This window comes from Syngnathus typhle, linkage group LG3 (assembly GCF_033458585.1).
Source record: "Syngnathus typhle isolate RoL2023-S1 ecotype Sweden linkage group LG3, RoL_Styp_1.0, whole genome shotgun sequence".
Classification (NCBI taxonomy): Eukaryota; Metazoa; Chordata; class Actinopteri; order Syngnathiformes; family Syngnathidae; genus Syngnathus; species Syngnathus typhle.
The window spans coordinates 19,782,410-19,803,259 of NC_083740.1; the positions used below are offsets into that span (position 1 = coordinate 19,782,410).

The window sequence follows — 20,850 nt, forward strand, 5'->3', positions numbered from 1 at the left end:
TTCAACCTACCACAGGAGCTGCTGAAGACTTTCTATACTGCCATCATCCAGTCTATCCTCAGCACCTTCATCACTGTCTGGTTTGGATCAGCCACCAAACAAGACAAGCACAGAGTGCAACGGACAATCAGGACTGAAAAAATAATCGGGTCCAACCTCCCATCTATCCAGGACTTTTACCTGTCCAGGACCCTGAAACGTGCAAGTAACATCTTTACAGACCCTTCTCACCCAGGTCGTAGTCTGTTTGAACTACTTCCCTCCAGACGGCGTTACAGAGCGCTGTACGCCAAAACCAGCAGACACAGCTTCTTCCCCCAGGCTGTCGCTCTGATAAACTCACACCACTCACAGAGTCTCAGACATTACTGTGCAATAACATCCTCCTCTCAATGCTTTACCTTTGGATTGTCCATATTATGTGTACTATGTGTCCTCTCTGCATCCATTGGAGCCTGGTCATCCTGGAAAAGGGATCCTCCCATCTGTGGTCTCTTCTCAAGGTTTCTCATTTCCCTTAGTAGGAGTTTTAAGTTTTTCCTTGCCCTCCTGGGAGTTAAGATCAGGGGATGTCTGAGAAGAATTGTAAATTTCTGCATGTCGTCCTGAATGTTGTTATCTACCTAAATGTTGTACAGAAGCTGCGATCTACCGGAGTCATATTCCTTTTTTGGCTTGCTCAAACTTGGCAAATAAAGATTGACTTGATTTGAACATCTTCCCTCTTTGTATCACTCAACATCTCCACAAGAAGATAGAGGACAACAGTGGTTTTGCAGTGGACGTCAGGCTGGATGGACACGTTTTTTAACACCAGGAGGCTACAGGCTACCACCAAGCTGTCAGTAGAGCAGGTCCTTGAGTATGCTGATGACTGCACTCTTGTGGCACACTCTCCAGAGGTCCTCCAGTCCATCTTTTCTGTGGCTCTTCGGGCCTACAGTAAGATGGGTCTGTCCATCAATATTGGCAAGACAGAAGTGGTCTGCCAGTGGGGTCTCCAGCACTCCATCCAGCCCAACCATCTTCACCATCGACCACAAGTCGCTGACAATAACCCCCCCACAAATATCTTGACAGCATCCTTTTCAATGACTGTAACATCAACCGTGAGATCCAAAACCGGATCAGGCAAGCATCAGCAGCCTTTGGGAGACTACGGCGCTGGGTGTTCCAGAACAACCATCTGCATCTGCACATGCTGTGTACAAAGCCGTCTGCATCACCACCCGCCTCTACAGCTGCGAAGCATGGGTCACATACAGCCGCCACATGAAGTCCCTGGAAAGCTTCTACATAGGATGCCTGCAGCACATGCGCGGGCTTACCTGGCAAGATCGTGTGCCTCACACTGAGACACTGGCAAAGACCAACTGCACAAGTATAGAGGCGACAATCACCCAGCACCAGCTTTGCTGGCTTGGTCATGTAGTTTGAATGCCCCAAGACAGGCTCCCCCGCAGAGTGCTATATGGCCAGCTACACTGTGGTCGTTGTTTGGCAGGAGGGCCAAAGAAGTGGTATGAGAACCAATTGAAGACCTCACTGAGGAAGTGTAACATTAAGCCAGATTACCTTGAGGCCGTTGCTGCTGACCGTAACTTCTGGCGGCAGTACTGCCAAGCTGAAATGTGTAAGCTGAAAGAGGAGAGGACTGCCAGAAGGGAACAACAGAGACAGAGGAGGAACTCTTCCATACCCAGTGATGCCAGTACCACTACCACTGCAACCTACACATGCCCAATCTGCAACAAAGTCTGTGGATCTAGGATTGGACTCTATAGCAATCAGAGAACACATCATTAACGGCATAAGTGGACGTTATCATCCGATACGATGGACAACCATAAGCAACTAAGTAAGGAAGTGTGTGTGTGTGTATGCGTGCCATGTTAAATGTAAAATGCCCTTTTCTTCTGTCTTTTTTTTCCATTTTCACCATGTTCTCATACCTATTCAAAGACATATCAAATTAATTGACAAAATTACTGTAGGCTAGTTGGAGCCCTGAAAGCCTGGACTACCACTGATCACAAATTGGTGCTTTTTCACATAAACATGACCTAAAAACCTATTATATTTAATAAGATTCACATCTTTCTTCACTCTTACCCAGTCTGAAAAGTGGTATTGGGTTGGATTCAAAAAGGTTTTTCAGCTGCTGCAGTGCATTTCTCAGCTCACTGGCTCTCCAGATGGTAAGTACCTTTAGTGCTCAGCATCCCTGTTTCTGGCTGCAATATCGCTGCTGTGCTCTATTGAACTGAAGCAGACACGCTTTCTCGCTATACTTTTAATGGACTTAATTTCAAACACATGATCAGTACAACACAGACAGTGACCTTGGCCTTACAAAGGAAAGATAATGACACTTTTTTTCACATGTTATTATCTACTCCTTATGGTATAATTATTGTTGATTGACAATTTTTTTGTAATAGTATACAGTATGCATGTGTGTGTGTGTGTGTGTGTGTGTGTGTGTGTGTGTGTGTGTGCATATATATATATATATGTATATATATATACATATATATACATATATACATATATGTGTGTGTGTGTGTGTGTGTGTGTGTGTGTGTGTGTGTCTGTGCACCCACACACATGCATACACACTCATGCATCCATGCATAAAACATTAGGGGTTTAACAATATGTCTGTCATCGTTAATCTCTTTTTAGAAGGATTTTAGAAAAAATACTTTACTTCAATTATCATTTTTCCACCTCCTGCATGAAGAAACAAAGTTTTTATTTCTTTTTAACATTCACATTTGGGATGAATGTAAAGATTGTACATGCAAAATAAAAAAGGAAACGTCTATTTTAGTAAACTTCCGTCACATACATGCAAATGAATAAGCATACACAGCTAATTAAAGATGAATAATAATAACACACGTACAGTCAAATAAAAAATAATGGTGGACAATTCAATTGTTCACAACTGTTTAAAGATTAGAATTACCGTTTTTTTTTCGTGTATAATGCGCCCCATGTATAATACGCACCCTAAAAATGGCATGCTGATGCTGGAAAAAAGCCTGTACCCATGTATAATACGCACCCAATTTTTATGATTTTTTTATTTTTATTTTTCTTTTTTTTTAAGTCCCAATGATCGTCACACACGCAGGGAGGCAATGGGTCCCATTTTTATAGTCTTTGGTATGGTCTTAACTAGGCTGGATGTAATTTCTTTTGTTGGCGTTGATTTCTCCGACTGCCCGTAAACGCACCACCGCGCTCCGTGCGCGCATGTGAAAAAGCCGTGCGGACGTGAAAAAGGCGGTATGGGAGAGACGTTGAAGAGGAATAAAAACACCCTTGGAAACCAAAACTTGCCCCTCATCGTGACTCGGAGCCGCAGCAAATGTTTCGGATTTGTGTAGGGTACATTGTGAAAGCAAACGAGCAGGTGATTGAGCAAGCGTCTGATACGAGAGCATTGCGGTCGTATGGAGCGTGTTTGAAGTGAACAGCAGAGACGAAAGGAACAAGGCAAAGTGTTGTGAAATAAAATATTACCTGTAATACGCATTTTGTTATTTGCTGATTGAAACTGCTAATTAAACTTTGAATTGAAACTAATAGGAAGAAAACAACTTTCGCTCTTTATATAGCTGATGTGTCTTGCGCATCCGTTCCGCGCATCGGATCCATAGTGCGCATGCGCAGTGATACTGCCTCCGTATGACGTCAGGTCCGCAATGGAGATTCAAAAACAAACAATATTTGACAATAACACACCATGAAGGATTGCACCATCGCATCAAACGATGTGTCGTCAATTATGAATTTTACTGACTAAGTGTGTTGGGCAGGATGGCTGAATGCGATGCGCGATTGACAACAAACAAGAAGAAAGGTGATTTCAAGTTTTATTTCGGGGGAGATTTGTCATGTCTCGTCCCCAGTTTTGCTATGTGTCTAGGTTGCCATAGTTTCTGTTCGCGTCGCCCCTCTCTTCCTGTGTCACCTCAATCGATGTAACGTGTTTTGTATTTAAGTCCTGTCTGCCCCTCGCTCACCGTCGGATCATTGCATGTGTTACTCTCATGATGTGGTTTCTGTTCCTGTCTTTGGTAATGTCACCCTGTCTTTTTGTTCTACGACTTTGTCGGTCAGTCCTGTTGTTGGTTTTGTTGTACCATGACTTTCTTTAAAAAAAAAAAAAAAACTAAAAAAAAAAAAAAATTTTTTTGTACCCATGTATAATGCCCACCCCAGATTTTAGGACAATTCGTTAAATTTTGCGCACTATACACGGAAAAAAACGGTAGTTGCCAAAACAACCACAGTCTGTCACCAGATTGACTGTCAATGTGTAAACTATTTTGCTCCTCCGCTTATAGAAAAATTAAGTCGCTCCCTACAGCATACAAACACAGTGAACACGCATGAGACAAGTGGTGTCTTTCCGCACCATAAGGCACACTTAAAAACTTTTAATTTTCTCAAAAAACGAGGGTCTGCCTTTTGATAAGGTGTGCCTTTTGTGTGGACCAAATTCCAAAATCTGTAAAGTTCTTTTGTGTGGCTTCCATAATATAAAGACGTAATATGTAGACCTAATGAACCAATCAGAGGATCTTACGTTTTACGTAGAGCGGGGCAAAAAAAACCCCAGAGGACTGTATGTAATACGTCGAGTACGTACCTCCGCCGCCATTGATAAATAAATACTATCGTTTGTGCAAATTTGTAAAGTTGTTTTGTGTGGCATCCACCACACAGAGATGTAATATACAAGCATGAATACTGCTGGGGCCTGAATTTCCCCACCCCCGGGATCAATAAAGTAAAGTTTTAATCAGTGACCAAATGAACCAATCAGAGGACATTAAGTTTTACGTAGTTCGGGGCAGAAACCAATCAGGATTGTACGGAACGCGTACAGTACGTACCTCAGCTGCCATCAATAAATAAATATTACCGTTTGTGAAAAGAAAAACAGCATTAGGACCCTCTAAAATGGCATTTTTAACGTACATACATTTTTTGTGTATCAATCATCGGCATCACAGTCTCGAAAGACCATAGATTTTTTGTGTCTGGAGGTTAGGTGTTCTTTGCACAGCGTCTGCTGTTGCTGGTGAGCCCCTCCAGTACGCAAGAAGCCTGGGCAAGTTTTATGGAAGCCTTGAGTTTCCCAGGCATCAGGGCTTCCCTTTCGGCCTTCCTGATGTCATCCAAAGGAACGGTGAACCGATACATTTGCCATCAGGTTGGCTGCAGGAGTTGCCAGAACAATGCTTTTTTAAAGCATGAGTCTGCCTAACGGAGTCCGAGCCAGGTTTCAAAGTCAAAGTCAAAGTCAGCTTTATTGTCAATCTCTCCACATGTCACAACACACAAAGAGACCGAAATTACGTTTTTCTCTATCCCACGGTGACGAGACACATAACACGATAGACATACATGTACGCGACACAATATAAAAACAAGAAGGCAAAAATTCAAACAATCAATAGTAAGAGTGATGAATAAATAATAAATAAACAGATAACACAATAAATAACGGAGCCAGCAAGCATAGCGCAAAAGTAAAAAACATCATAAACAAAAAGGCACAAACAATAAATAAGAGTAATAACAAATAATAAATAATAAGAGCCAGTGTGCATTCAGACAGTTCAGACAGTAAAAGTACAGGACGCTACGCAGAACGGGGGAGCGAGTTCAGGATCCTAACAGCCTGGAGTATGAAGCTGTTTGAGAGTCTGGAGGTGCGGGAGCGCAGGCTTCTGTACCTCTTCCCAGAGGGCAGAAGCTCGAACAAAGAGTGAGCGGGGTGACTCGCATCACTCACAATCGTGGTCGCCTTGCGGGTGAGATGGGAGGTGTAAATGTCCTTCAAGGAGGGGAGCGAAGCACCAGCAATCTTACCAGCAGTGTTCACTATGCGCTGCAGGGCCTTCAAGTTGGGGTTTGCTCCCTTAGCCTTTTCGTTCCAGACGATACCCACAAGGCAGCGGGGGTGCTATTTCCCTCATAGCTGGGACAGTGGTTAGCGGGCGCCAGGACATCCACACGCCGGTGGGCCTGTACGCCTGTACGTCACGCCTAGGGGCCCACTGTTGCTCCCCCGATTGATCCCCTGCAATTTGGCCTGGAGCCGTGAGGCACCCAGTTACCATGTGTAGCCACGAGGAGGCATGCAGAAGTCTTGACGGTGGAGAGGCTATGTACCGGCGGAGGAGACTTACGCACTCGGCTCCTCTTTTCGCCCCCAAAAACAGGAGGCTAGCGAGGGGCAGTAGCTGAAAGCAGAAGGTAGTAAGCAGGAAGAAGCATGCAACATGCACTAACTACGAGCACTACTACTCCAACACCACTGCACTTCGCATCACAACACTGTGTGTGTATCAATAAATGTATAATAAACAATATAAGTGCATATGTTATCATTAGAACATCAAATAATAGTTTAAAACATGTAAATATTATATTAATAGATAGATTAATAAATATGAGATACAGAAAAAAATGTATAAATAATATAAATATGATACGTGTGTGTGTGTGTGTGCGTGTGTTTGTGTGCGACATATATACCTGTAGCTAAAGTATACATACTGTAAATATGTTTTTAGAACTCTTTTATTATTAAAACAACTTTTTTATAACAAGATACAAGTGTACATACTGTATATACTATGTGTTTAGAACAATTTTATTATAAAAAAAATTATAACAAGGTACAGTAACAATACTGTAAATATGTTTTTAAAACTCCTATTAGTATAACAACGTTTTTTATAACAAGGTACAAGTGTATGTACTGCAATTGTGTGGGCACGCCCTGCCTTCTGCTGGCGTGCAGGCATCTTTTGGGCCATAATTCCTCAATTTAAAATTTTTGTTTTGATTTTTTGGGGGGGCGAAGTTGCGATAAATGAACCGCGATGTAATGAGGGATTACTGTCCCAGCTTTTTATCCTGACTTCCTTTATTCTTCTGAGGTGCATCCAACAATAATGTGCCTTAAATAGAGCATTACCTATAGTTGTAGCGATTACATTACCACTGATGACAAAACCTAAAATTGTAATGTCACGACTACAATGCTAATTTTACATAATTTTTTTTATTTACATATATTTTACATACTGTCTTTAAAGGCATAATTCCATGATACAGAATTTTATATTTTGCACATGCATATATAATGTCATGACAGGTTGGTTTCCCGTGTTGTCAGGTTTGGCTTACCTCCAGTTGTGGTTCACGTTTCCATGACATGAGAAAATACTTTGATTCTTTCATGGAAAAATAATAATAATAATTCCCACACATACTAGAATCTAAAGTAAGCAGCAGTTTGTTTTCCATCTTAACATTGTGCTTTTGAAGTTCACTGTCATTTTTGTCAATACTGTTAGCATTGCGTGAGCTTCATTGACAACCCTTTTGAAGTGGTAAAGCGTGACAAGAACGTGTTCACAATACCCACCTGCCCCAGCCTGACTGCCCCCACAACTCTAATCTATCAATAACAAAACCGTTTTGGCAACAAGCAATCCCTCTCATTCCCAAGTTACCCTCTCTCCATCGTATTAATCTAACTTCTGCGTACTGTGTGTGCACCATTAATCATAGCAAACCAGATGTCCTTTTGCGTGCTCATGTCAAGATTATGCCAACAAAAGCAGTTTAATCGTGCACACCACGGAATTTTGTTCTTATTTTCAACTTAAGTACAAGTGATAAAAATCACTATTTGCCTTTGACATAACAATCTATCATGCAAGAGATATTTTTGCCTCTTTCATGCACGAGCGTGACAATTCACAAAAACAAAGCCATGATGTTACAATCACTCAAATTTATGAGGACACTTAATGTATCGTTCCAGTTTTAGTAAGCATCAGTTATATTTTCACTGTTGGAGCAGTTTCAGATTGTCAGACAAAACATGTTTAATTCATTGTAAACGCAAGACAGTCAACTGGCACATACTGTAGGTCACTTTTAGTTGGTAAGCAAACATTGCTAAAATCTGAAACATTAGCACTGTGAACATGGTTCTTCATTTCAGTGTTTGACCTTTACAATTTGCAATGAACACAACAAACTATGAAATAGATGCAGGGGTACTGACATTTTACCTCCTTGTTTTCTGCACAATCAGAAGCCATATATGTCTTATTATCACTGCAAAATAGAGCATACTGACTACTGGTAGAGAACAGCATGTCTGCAATACGTAGCATGGAAATCCCATGAGACCTAATGATGCTGCTGATAAATAAATAAAAAACTCCTGCAGAGACATCCTGTCACAAATTGGTTGCTTTTTTTTTTTGGTGTGTGTTCAATGAATGTTTCTGTCTGTGTTTACCATTTTCTTTGTAGAACTTTTGCTAATGATGTGAGCTAAAGAAATTTATGATTTGTATCCTAGCTAGCACTGTGTGAAAATTGTTTTATTTAAAAGACGGAGCTGAATTCTCACAGTTGAAAAGTAGCAGGAAGCAAGCAACAGGGTTAGCGATTCACTGAGTACGTGTGAGCAGATTGTGCTTTTTTTGAAACCGTGTATCACTCTGCGCCACAGGGAAATGTCCACATCACTGCAACCCCTACATGTTGATTTCCTCAATGAATTCAAAGGAAGTAGAGCTGCAGAAAAGTCATTTGATCACAACTCGTTTATTTTTCATCTCATGCAAAAATGCTCAACCTAATTTATTTCAATCATTAACTCATCATCTCATGTAAAGATGCTCAACCTAATTTGTTTAAAGTATTAGCACACACTTGCATCTAAATATTTTTAGAAAACCACTTTAAGATTGATTTAAGTATGATTCGTACCCAAGATTCACCCCGAAAGACTAGTCTTAAAATGAAAAAAATTCTCATTCCACCTGTGTATGATCTAACTCAAATCCTGTGTATTTTTTTTGCTGTAAAGGTTGTGAAGGCAAATCAAATGCAGACCAATGCATAAAATACCTTTATAAACTGTATGACTTGATCCCTGCAGGACTAATAAATCCAATAACCTCTAATCCCAATTCTTTATTAACCAAAATGTGAGAAATCCTTCGTGTCATGCATTTGAGCACTCATTGCAATGTACTGTAGAATATGTGTAAGTGATCGGTACGCATGAATTTAAACTAAATTGAAATCATCGACCTGTGACGGTGTGAGATACAGTATATTCTATTTGTACGACTCCAATGGAGTCACTCCATCATTTGATCTGCTTTACTTTGGTTTGACATAAAATGAGAAAGAAAGAATGAACCAAAACTGAATGTGCCAATACTACTATTAATATTTTTATCACATTTTACTTTGTTGCTCAAGATTCAAAAGAACACAGTTTCAGAAAAAGAGCACCACTTGATTGATATTTTGTATACATTATGTGTCCTCTAATTATCAAAACAGTAGAAATTACATTGTGACAGGTTGGCAAAAAAAATCTATGGCAGTGATCCAAGACATGAACAACGAGACTCGCTTCTCTTTTTTTTTTTTTTCTTTTTGGCAATCTGGATGCCCGATGGCACTCCCCGTCTCTCACGGGTCAGTCATGACATGTCATTTTTGATCGTGTAAGACTTCTGTTTTGGGGGACAAGATTTATTGTCAGTGACAGATGTGAAGTGTGTGGTGTGCTGCGTTGATCATGTTGAACGATATTGTACACTATTAGAACAATTTGCATAAGTAGCGCAGCGATGCCAGTGACTCACATGAGAAGGAAGCAAAAAGTTGGTATGCATTATATGCATGGTTGTGGAATGTGTGAGAAAATCGGAGCAACCAGAGGAAACCCACGCAGGCACGGGGAGAACATGCAAACTCCACACAAGAAGGCCGGAACTGGAATTGAACCCTGCACCTCTGAGCTGTGAAGCAACGTGCTAAACGTGCCGCCGTACAATATTTACTATTTACTTGATTTCACTACAGTATTTGAGAAGAGAAGAAAAGGAAGTCTGCCTTTCAAGAAAAGTGGTACAGAACCTTCTGCGTCCTACCAAGATAACAATTAAAGGAGACTTAAAAATAAAACATGTTTTCATGTCTAAATAAACATTTCCAATCAAGTGGGTCACCATATCCTTAGGCTCTTGTGGCAGCTGAGTGACCATGTATTTGATTTATTCGTGAGAGTGGGAAATTATTAAGCATACTGTGTGACAGCTTAGAGGTTTTAAAATCCAAGATGTCAATGAACTGATGAGCAGAGCAGGGAGAGGCTGTGCCTGCTGGTCCATATGTCACTGTCCAAAGAGATGACATACGTATCCTGCTTGCCTCGATGTTACGTCAACTCGAATGCTCCAGCGGGGGACCTTTTTAAACAGAAGGTGGAAGAATCAGAGCGCCAATTCAGGACACATCAGATGCCCATGGGTTGCCGTGTATTTCACTTCAACTTCACAAAATTCTTGACAAAGGTGTGCTTCCAGCTATCATTGAATCCATTCCTTGACCTCGAAGAAAATTGGAAAGAAAACACTCACATCTCTCAAAAGCCCTCACGTCATTCATTGTTTGTTTTACGCAATCAATGAGCTGACAGTTTACAATATAAAGAACTTTCCAATACTGAATGACCACTTTCATGCTGTTTCATAGGACTGAAAGGTCAAAAATTCTGTTTTGGGTGGGTGGTACTCTGAGTACCAGTATAGCAATAGATATACGTACAATGAAAACTGGTACTACTGAGAGGTGTTTTTTTATTGTATTTTTTTACCCATAAACAAAAAACAAAGACTCATAAGAAATAGGGTAAAAGTCAATAAAAACGCTATTTTGAATAAAACTTGTATTTGGAATGTAATGTTACTTAGAAATAATTTGCATAGTTAAGGACCCAATTCCAAGTTACACTGTTATGTTCGCATTTTTGTTTGTATTTTCAAGTGATTCCCTTTCCTCAGTGGTACTAAAACCCTGCAGCGACCTGACATTGTGTATGTGCAAAATGCATGTACAATAAACAACATTACAGATGTCAACATCCTTGAGTAACAAGTCATACTAAGAATATTATCATGTGGTTTTGTTCAGGCCGAACAAATAAAGGTATATTTGGCTTTATACACTAGTCACTATAAGCAATCATTCCCCCTTTTTAATCCTCAATAGATACACTTCTAACTGTACGATATGTAGACCTCGTTTTTAAAGCCCTTTCTAAGCAGATGCATATTTGCATAGAACAGTCCCTCTCAACGGGGGGCGTGGTTACCCCAGGGACATGTTAATGAGGATACAATGATATTCAAAGGTGTACTTATTAAATTTGATGGACAAATGATACTATTTATAGACACTGTGGAGAGTTGGGGCGGTGGCATGAAATATGTACTTCTTCCTGAGAAGGCAAAACAGAAAATAATTGAGAAGCACTGACATAGAACATTGATCTAAAGTATATGGATTTACAAACATTATGTTAAGTGGCTGTGTTTCAGTTCTTAATTATTATTAATAATATGTACTCCTCTCCCTCTCTTTGTCGAGAGGGAGTGAAATACTATATATATGACAGTATGCACGCTTGAATAGGACGTTTTTAATGATAGCAAGTCAGTGCTATTGCCTGATAATGATTTGTAACCCCAGACTAACCTCTATTCTGGAATCAACTGACCATGACTGGATGTTACTTCAATTTTTAAATTAGCTATTCCAATTTGAGGCCAGGTTCAGGTCAAACCATACATTTATGTAACTAACATTATATATTTTTTTGTATCACATATCTACAGCTCTACAGCTCATTAAACTTTGGGAGGAAATGGCAGCTTGTTCATGAACATGTTACCCCCACTAGATTCTACTGGTAAGTCAATCTTTAGATATCTTCACTTTATTATTTTGCATTCCTCTCCTTCAAAAGTCTGCTTATGCAGAACTGCTGAAGCCTTTGCTTGTGTTCTGTGTGACTTTGCTTAGGATAACAACAGTCAGTTTGGCACTCCTTTGTCATCCAAACATATCTGAATTTGTTTTTTTCCTTTATACCAGTGTTTAAGCCAACATTTATTGAGCCCAGGCATTTACTGTATTAAAATTTAAAAACATCCAACAGTAGCTATGCCACCAAACAAAAAATTCTCAAAAAGGCTTTGTAAAGCTGATTTTTTTTTTATGTAAAAAGCTTCCCTTACTAAGGTGGTGTTCCTTGACAGACTGATTAATATATTACCCTTTTACCATACAATGGAAGAGCATCGATTTGTTCTGCCTGTATGGCTGATACAACTGGCAAAGACAATCGACCAAAGTTATTATTTTGTAGTAAATGAAGAATTTGAATTTGGACAATGTTCCGTGGCACACCTGATGATTTCCAACTGCATACTACTGTAATGCACTATGACACACTGGTTGGTAATCAATGCTTTATACTGTTGCATTTTATTGTAGGCAAGTGGTTCTAGAATTATTGAGATAATAATATAGTTGTATTCAGACTAATCTAGACTACAGTCTTGTGTTCTTCATTCCAATGAAAAGACCCCCCACACCCACACACACTCACGCACACGCACGCACACAGTTGGTGAGTTTGCATAGCCCTTTATTCATTACCATCTTGTGTCAAACAGTCCTGTAATCTGTCATCTTCTCCCAGGTCTGTTCCCGGTCTAGACAAGGAGTCAGATCTTGTCCACATGGAGGCCCACACGCCAGATGGAAGTGAGTTTATGCTACACATGCATCACTAATAATAAAAACATATTTTCCATGGCAACAACTATAAGACTTGCTTTGAAAATAATCCCAGTGCATTTTTCCATGTTAATATTGTCTTCTGCACTCCCTAACAGCAGGCATTGGTGGATATGTTTCTCTAAGTGTGAGACATTGCAATCTTGTAACTGTAATAGCACTGTTGCATGCCTGTATAACAGACAGGCTGTGATTTCATTTGTGGCATTTATTCACTATGGAATTCAAATGCTTAATTGAGCCCACCAAAAAAACGGAGGCATTAGATAAAGAGCAAGTCCAAATGCAACAGCCAATCGCGTACATGCAGAAATGCAATTTATTTCCTTACTTGATTGGTAGTATACAAAACATTGAATGCATTTCTAAAGTCAAGATTTAAAATAAGATTTGCTGGAACTGGTTACACGCTGCGTGTTCGCTTCGCTTCTGGGGGGGGGGGGGGGGTTGATGCGATGTCGGATGTTTATGCGCTGGATAGATTTCTTGTGCGCTGAGAATGTGCGGGCAGTGCGCGATTGCGCATGCGCGCAGCTTAGAGGGAACATTGATCACAATCAAACTTTAGGCTTTTTGTTATCCTTTACCATTCTTTGACCACGGATAGAGTGGTACCTCGACTTAAGAATGCCTATACTTATGAACTTCACGAGATACAAACCGGAGCCTCGACAATTTTTTGCATCCACTTATGAACCAAATTTTAACTTCCGAACCGGCACCCTAGCCCTTGTCTCCTTTACTTGGCCATTCCCTGTTTGACTTGGCACGTTAGCAGTGTGAAAAACAAGGTGTGTAGTTGAGTATGTCTCCTAAGACCATCGATATGAAACTTGAAATTATAAAGAAGGATGGCATGGAATGCTCACGAGGGAGTATGGCCGGTGTTGTGCCAAAGTAGGCATCCGTTAAAATCCCCTGCTGCAGGAGCACGCACACATTGAGTAAAAGACGGAAGACGTTGCCATGTGGCAGACAGTGACAGCTTGTTTTCAACAAAAACACACTTTTTTGTTGGTCAATTTCCATCTTTAGATGCTAAATTCCACCCATCCAACCATTTTCTGTACCGCTTTGTCCCCTCGGGGGTCGCAAGCCTATCCCAGTTGTCATCGGGCAGTAGGCGGGGGACACCCTGAACCGGTTGCCAGCCAACGCAGGGCACACAGAGACGAACAATCATCTGCACTCGCAGTCACACCTACGGGCAATTTAGAGTGCTCAATCAGCCTACCATGCATATTTTTGGGAAGTGGGAGGAAACCGGAGTGCCCGGAGAAAACCCATGCAGGTACGGGGAGAACATGCAAACTCCAAAAAGGAGGAGGTGGAATCGAACCCGCACCCTCTGAATTGTGAGGCGGAAGTGGTAGCCAGTGGACTACCGTGCTTCCCTGACGCTAGAATCATTTTATTTATTTATTTGTTCCGAGCTCTCACGCAATAACGCATTGCTCGCGCAGAGCACAAGAAACTCTATGCTGCATACAAAATAAAATTCAGCATAAACTGATTGATTAATATCTAATGTTAGACGTTATCTAATCTAATTAAGTGGACAAATGATTTTCTTTCTGTGCTTTATTGTAGTGTAAATCAGTGATTGACAGGTGTCCCTCCAATGATATGATATGGTTCACTTACGCTACATAGCCAATCATAGCATTGACAGTGCCTGAAAACGTGCCGTGCAGGTTAGCTAGCTAACAACAGTGCGGAGATTCCAATGCTAAGTGAACTAACCCATTATCATGGCGAACGAGCAGCGACACATCCACTGGCCAAGCCAAAGTCAATAGGAGATGCGGCGGTTCTTTTAAGATGCAATGGCTGTAGGAGTGTGTTAAATAAAAGAACAAACGGTGAAACTGGGTGTGATTTTCACTTTTTTGAGTAAGAAATAGAGATGCACCGATCCGACTTTTTCAGTTTCGATACCGATACCGATGCCGTGGCTTTGCGTATCGGTCGATACCCGATACCGATCCGATATTATGGTTGACTTAACAAGCTACATAACTCTACATGTGGAACAGAAAAGACCAAAGGCAATGGCATCAGGCAGACTACACAGTTCTTTGCTCTAAATTAGGGGTGTCCAAACTAACGGTCCAGTTTTTATTGGCCCGCAGCAAATTCTGAAAACATAATTGAATTTGGCCCGCACAAGAAGCTTGAGCTCAGCTTCTCAGTTTCCACACTAGATGGAGCCCGCCACACAAAGCGTTTGACGTCCCATTAACACCCCCCCGGAAGAGAAGCGAACACGCAGCGTTTGACATCCGATTAGCCCCCCCCCCATTCGGGAGAGAAGCGAACGCGCAGCCTTTGACGTCCCATTAGCAACCCGAAGAGAAGCGAACGCGCAGGGTTTGACGTCCGCTTAGCAACCCGGGGAAGAGAAGCGAACGTTCGCTCCATGTTTGCGTTTGTTTAGAAAACTCTCGTGGCATGCGGCACACGTGCTGCTGACGTATGACGTAGCCCGCGTCCCAATAGATTAAGGAAAGTATCGGCTCACAGATCGGCTGCATTTTCCGATACCCGATCCATCTATTTTGTTGATATCGGGGCCGATATCCGATCCAGATATCGGATCGGTGCATCTCTAGTAAGAAAGGTCTACTATGCAAAACATGCAGTGAAGCCAAAGTGGCAGGCGAGTTTACGGAGGGAATAATATGGACTGAATGGAAGTTTCGCTACCTCAAGCGTCACATTCAGCAGAAATGTCATTTGAAAGCTGTTGAAATTGTACAAAGACTCAAGATGGGACAGGGGACCGGTACATTATTGCGAGAGAGCGCAAAAGACCGACAGAAAAGGAACGAGCTGTCACACGAAATAAAATCCGACCCCGAGCATGTTAAAGTTGTCATTGACAATATTTATTTATTTATTTGTTTGTTTGTTTGTTTGTTTGTTTGTTTGTTTATTGGTTTATTTAATCTGATGTTGCACACAGTGGTCCACAGTGTGCACAGGGAGCTTGTGTGTTTGCACAGACACTTGAAAAATTAGAGGGAATCTTGGTTCTGTGCGTTTAATGACCACTCACACGGTCAGAAAGCCGAACGGTCGGCCTCCTTACTGCAAGTCTGGTGCTCGCAATCTTTCCAACAAGATGACCTTCGGGCGTTGTGACGCGGTCCGGGTCGAGTCTCCTGGCTGAGCCACAAGCCAGCTGACACTTTTGTGTTAGTAAATTTCCATCTTTAGGTTTCTTTTCTATTTTTATTTTTAATTTCTGACTGACGTTTTCCAGTAGACTCAGGGTGCATTCAACAACCACTCACTTAGTCGCAAAACTCAATAGTTGCACCAAAAGCAATGGCGAGTAAGTGATCACATTGCAGGGAGTAAGTGGAACCATACAATTTACCAAAAATTATTAGCCTGACTTTCTGTCTTCTCAGGGGTATACTTAGTGTAGAAAATTAGAACAGGTTCCCCCATTCCCCATTAGGAGGTCAAAAATAAAATGACTTTTTATTTTTGTTTTAAAGGTTTGAAAAAACAAAAATAAAACTGTTGTTTTGGTTTTCTGTGTGTACATAAAACCACAAAAAAAAGAAAAAGAAAATACAGTACAGCAAAGGCTTGGAGCACAGTCTTTCGAGGTCCGTATGCAGCACTTTACACGTTGGACATTTAAAAGACAAAAAATGAGCTTGAAATACATGACACATGACAAAATAACATTTATTCAACTTAGTCCCCGGAAATTATGTCCCAAAAGCGAATCAATATGAACGAAAGGATGGTCATTGTTTACAAATACAGTGTGACGTATGGAAGTGCACACAGGCACTCGTATCTACTGTGTCATTTGCGCATGTGTGGAAGTTGAGCTGGTCTGTTGCATCTCGTGGATATGTTCATTACTGAAAAGGCCCCACATTAAAGCTTGCTTTTAAAACATTTGTCGTCCCGCCTCTTAAATATAACATACAAGTAGTGGCTTTCTTTTTTCATCATATGGTTATCACGTGATTCAACAATTCAGTGTGAACCTCCGTGATCTTGTGGTCTCGCCGGTGCAGCTGGCTGTTGTTCACAAATGTGTTACATTATATCTCTTTTTATATGGTTGTTATTGCGTGAACTCAACTCACAGTGAACCCTGTGATCTTGTGGTCTCATGGGTGCAGCTTTGAGCACGACTGCAGTCGGGTGTCACAATGGTTTAAAACCCGCTAAACAACAATGCCGACTAACATTGGTTTCCGAAGCTTTGTTCACGCACCAAGGCAAAGATTTCCTGACAGTTTGCGTCGAAAACCGAATATGTTGAGTACTGAGGCGATTGACTTCCGGGGTTCCACTCTATACGTCTGTGGCACTTGCAACCCGTTATGATCCTCATTAGAACTGTCACTATCTAATATCAAAGTCAAAAGTCAAAGTCAAAGTCTGCTTTATTGTCAACATCTTCACATGCCGAGACACACAAAGACATCGAAATTACGTTTTCCCTATCCCACGGTGACAAGACATATTACACGATAGACCAGGGGTGGGCAAACTTTTTGACTCGCGGGCCGAACTGGGTTCTAAATTTGGACCGGAGGGCCGGACTAGGAGCAGATGGACGTAGGCGTTGTGTGAAGTCATATAAGCGACCTGTAAAGGTCATTGCATAAAAGATCTTGGCCTTTAGTAGGTAGTAAAGCATGGATATTCCAAACAAGTTTTTTGAAAACAAATGCATTTATTAACAGCATTAAAAAAATAATAATTCACTAAAAAACTGCTATCAGTGATTCTCGTAAAATACGACACTGTTATTATGAATAACAATCTCCATCACTTCAGTGCCTGCAGGTCAGATTAATGAAAGATGTTTATCTTATGAGATCACATCAAACGGCAAACATTCTGACCAAATACATCATCTTGAAGAATCGGTGAAAGCATACATCCAAATAAAGTAATCAAAACAGCAACACGGTGAGGGGTATCTGAAAATCAGAGCAGAGTTTTAACTCGCAAACACCTGGTAACAGAGGTGAGGAAACGGGAAACACTTCCTTAAAGTAAGCCTTAAGAACTTTACAGGTTAAGATTAGTCGCAAATAGGTGGTGCATCAATGTCCTTGAGCATCCTGCATTGTTTGAAAATGAGAATGGTCGCTAGTTTCAATCCCTGCTATGTGTACAAATCATATTCAAAATGCATTTTTTTACAATAAACTTGAGAGCCTCCCGTTCATTTTCAGTGGGAACAGTGTTGTTGGTCTCCCTTTTTTGCTAGTGCGTCATAGTCTGCAGTAAAATTTGTTGTGGCAATTCTTAGGCGAGATCCGAGGTGTTGGTCCGTTTACCTTGATCTGTGACGGGTTGATGTTGATGTGGCTGAACGTCACGTCGCGTACGTCGAGCCAAATTGGCCACTCTTTTTTAACATTCGGCACTCACTTCTTTTTTTCGGGCCACTCATTTTAATGGAAGGATTCCAGGGGAAGGTTTGTGGGTGGCTTTAGCGCAAAACTGCATCTGAAAGCTCAGCGCACGAATTATAAGAATGCTGTCGTCAAAGCCCACGCTCTAAATTCGGGACTGATACGAATAGAGTGAGAGTGCGCCAAGTCCGTACTACTGAGTACGTACACGCACTTGTGAGTGTGCACCGAGCTTTCTGACACGGCTTCCGGTAGTAAATGCGCAGGCGAGCGCTTCGCCATCTACTGGGAAGACGCAGTCATTGCAGGCAAAATGACCAAAAAAAAAAAGTTTAATAATACAATTTGTTCAGGGTTGGCGGGCCGGATTAAACGGTCCCGTGGGCCGGATGTGGCCCGCGGGCCGTAGTTTGCCCACCCCTGCGATAGACACACAAGTAAACAACGCAATATAAAAAACAAGAAGGCACAAACAATAAATAAGAGTAACAATAAATAATAAATAAATAGATAACACAACGAATAAAAGCCAGTGTGCATACAGACAGTAAAAGTACAGGACGCTACGCAGAACGGGGAAGCAAGTTCAGGATCCTGACTGCCTGGAGTATGAAGCTGTTTGAGAGTCTGTTGGTGCGGGAGCGCAGGCTTCTGTACCTCTTCCCAGAGGGCAGAAGCTCGAACAAAGAGTGAGCGGGGTGACTCACATCACTCACAATCGTGGTCGCCTTGCGGGTGAGATGGGAGGTGTAAATGTCCTTCAAGGAGGGGAGCGAAGCACCAATAATCTTACCAGCCGTGTTCACTATGCGCTGCAGGGCCTTCAAGTTGTAGTCAGTGCAGCCGCCACCCCAAACAGCAATACAGCTGGAGAGGACGCTCTCAATGGTGCCGCGGTAAAATGTAGTCATATTGTCAGAATAAACTCCACTACAAAATTATTTGTACAAATTATTTTCAAAATCCATTTTCTTTTTCCAACAAACTTGAGAAACTCCCCTTCATTTTCAGTGGGAACAGTGTTGTTGGTCTCCCTTTTTTTGCTAGTGCATCATAGTCTGGAGTAAAATTTGTTGTGGCAATTCTTCGGATAGACCCGAGCGAGGTATTGGTCTGTTAACCCAGATCTGTGACGGGGCTTTATTGATGTTCATGTGGCTAAATGTCTGCTCACACACGTAGGTCGAGCCAAATTGTCCACTCTTTTTTTAAACAGTCGGCACTTTCTTTTCCTTGGGCCACTCTTTTTAATTCCAGGGAAAGTTTGTGGGTGGTTTTAGCGCAAAACTATCTGAAAGCTCAGCGTGCGAATTACAAGAATGCTGACACACACTCGAAATTCGGCACGATAGATATAGAGCACGGAGTGCGCCGGGTCCGTTCTACTGAGTACATACACTTGAGTGTGCACCGAGCTTTCTGATACGGCCTCCGGGAGTAAATGCGCGGGCGGGCGTTTCCCCATCTACTGGCGAAACACAATCATTGCAGGGAAAATGACCCAAAAAAATGTTTAATAATACAATTTATTCAGGTTTGGCGGGCCGGATTAAACGGCCCCGTGGGCCGGGTGTGGCCCGCGGGCTGTAGTTTGCCTATGTCTGGACTACACCAATTGATGAATAATCTATGTTGACAGGCTGACAGTAGAGGATCTGGACAATTTTAAGTTAAAAAGCCTTTAAAGGATTACCGGGTAACTTAAAAAAGGTGTCGATTAATAGATTAATTTTGACAGCTGTTGTGCTCATCTCCTCCCAGATCTCCCTTCACAGTATGTATAAATGATAACATTACAAAGATCTCACTGTATTTCCAATCCACAGGTGTGCAGTATATCACTTGCAGACCACAGATGTGTACAGAAGCCAACAGGAACTACCCCTTCCCTGGATACATTGACATCAGTTCACTGGTGGTTCAGGATGACTATATATTCATACAGGTGGGTATTAAAATAACTTTTGGGGAGGGGAGGGAATAGTGGATTATTTATGCCAATAAAGGCCAAAAGTCACCTACCAGCATTTTTTTACAGCATTAAAGCAGTACAAAATATATACTGGTATTGTGTAAAAATGGAAATCAACAGGTATACATTTCTTTACAAGTGTTCGATGCGGCCTCACTTGTCCAAACACAGCATTTGGATTAATATTATGTTTTTGGCATATGAATTATGCAGCAAAATCAACTCCCTTTATCCATCATCTCAAGGGGCGGCCATTTTGCTGTTTGCTGTCTCCTGAAAATGACATCACAGTCACCTATTTGCCCTGGGCGAGGCGATCAATGGCATATTGTTCATCAACCTTACAAATTAGCTCCATGGGATCATTGAAATACATAAATCCTTGCACTGCTTGAAGACAAAAGCTCATGAAATAATGAAATTTCCTCATTCTAAAATCAGGAGTAAAACATTTCTAAATAGTTTTTGGTACTTTTGGTGTGAAAGTATCCATAGACACTTGTCACTTAAATTAACACATATGGGCAGTTTAATTCATTTGAGTCTTTAATTACCACATTTTTAAATCGGGTAGCAAAACAGATTATTGAGAGAAATCCATGCAAATACTTGGAGAACATTGAGGTCAGAGTCGATATTCAAACCCAAAACTTTTGAGTGATAATGCAGATGCGCTATCCAAGTGTAATACTGTTCTGCCCCTCCAAATCAATTCAATTGTCATGGAATTATTGGACCTCATGTGGAATGTTTTACAAT

General features: G+C 41.3%; 1 protein-coding gene across 1 annotated transcript in view; it reads left to right on the forward strand.

The window, feature by feature from the left end:
* The window catches only part of sorcs3a (sortilin related VPS10 domain containing receptor 3a), a 448,560-nt gene that overhangs the window by 339,289 nt on the left and 88,421 nt on the right, over positions 1 to 20,850 (forward strand). Inside the window, exons 5-7 of the mRNA XM_061274950.1 lie at positions 11,751 to 11,824; positions 12,620 to 12,684; positions 19,946 to 20,064. Coding sequence (XP_061130934.1) covers positions 11,751 to 11,824; positions 12,620 to 12,684; positions 19,946 to 20,064 — 258 coding nt within the window. The remainder of the gene's footprint in view (positions 1 to 11,750; positions 11,825 to 12,619; positions 12,685 to 19,945; positions 20,065 to 20,850) is intronic.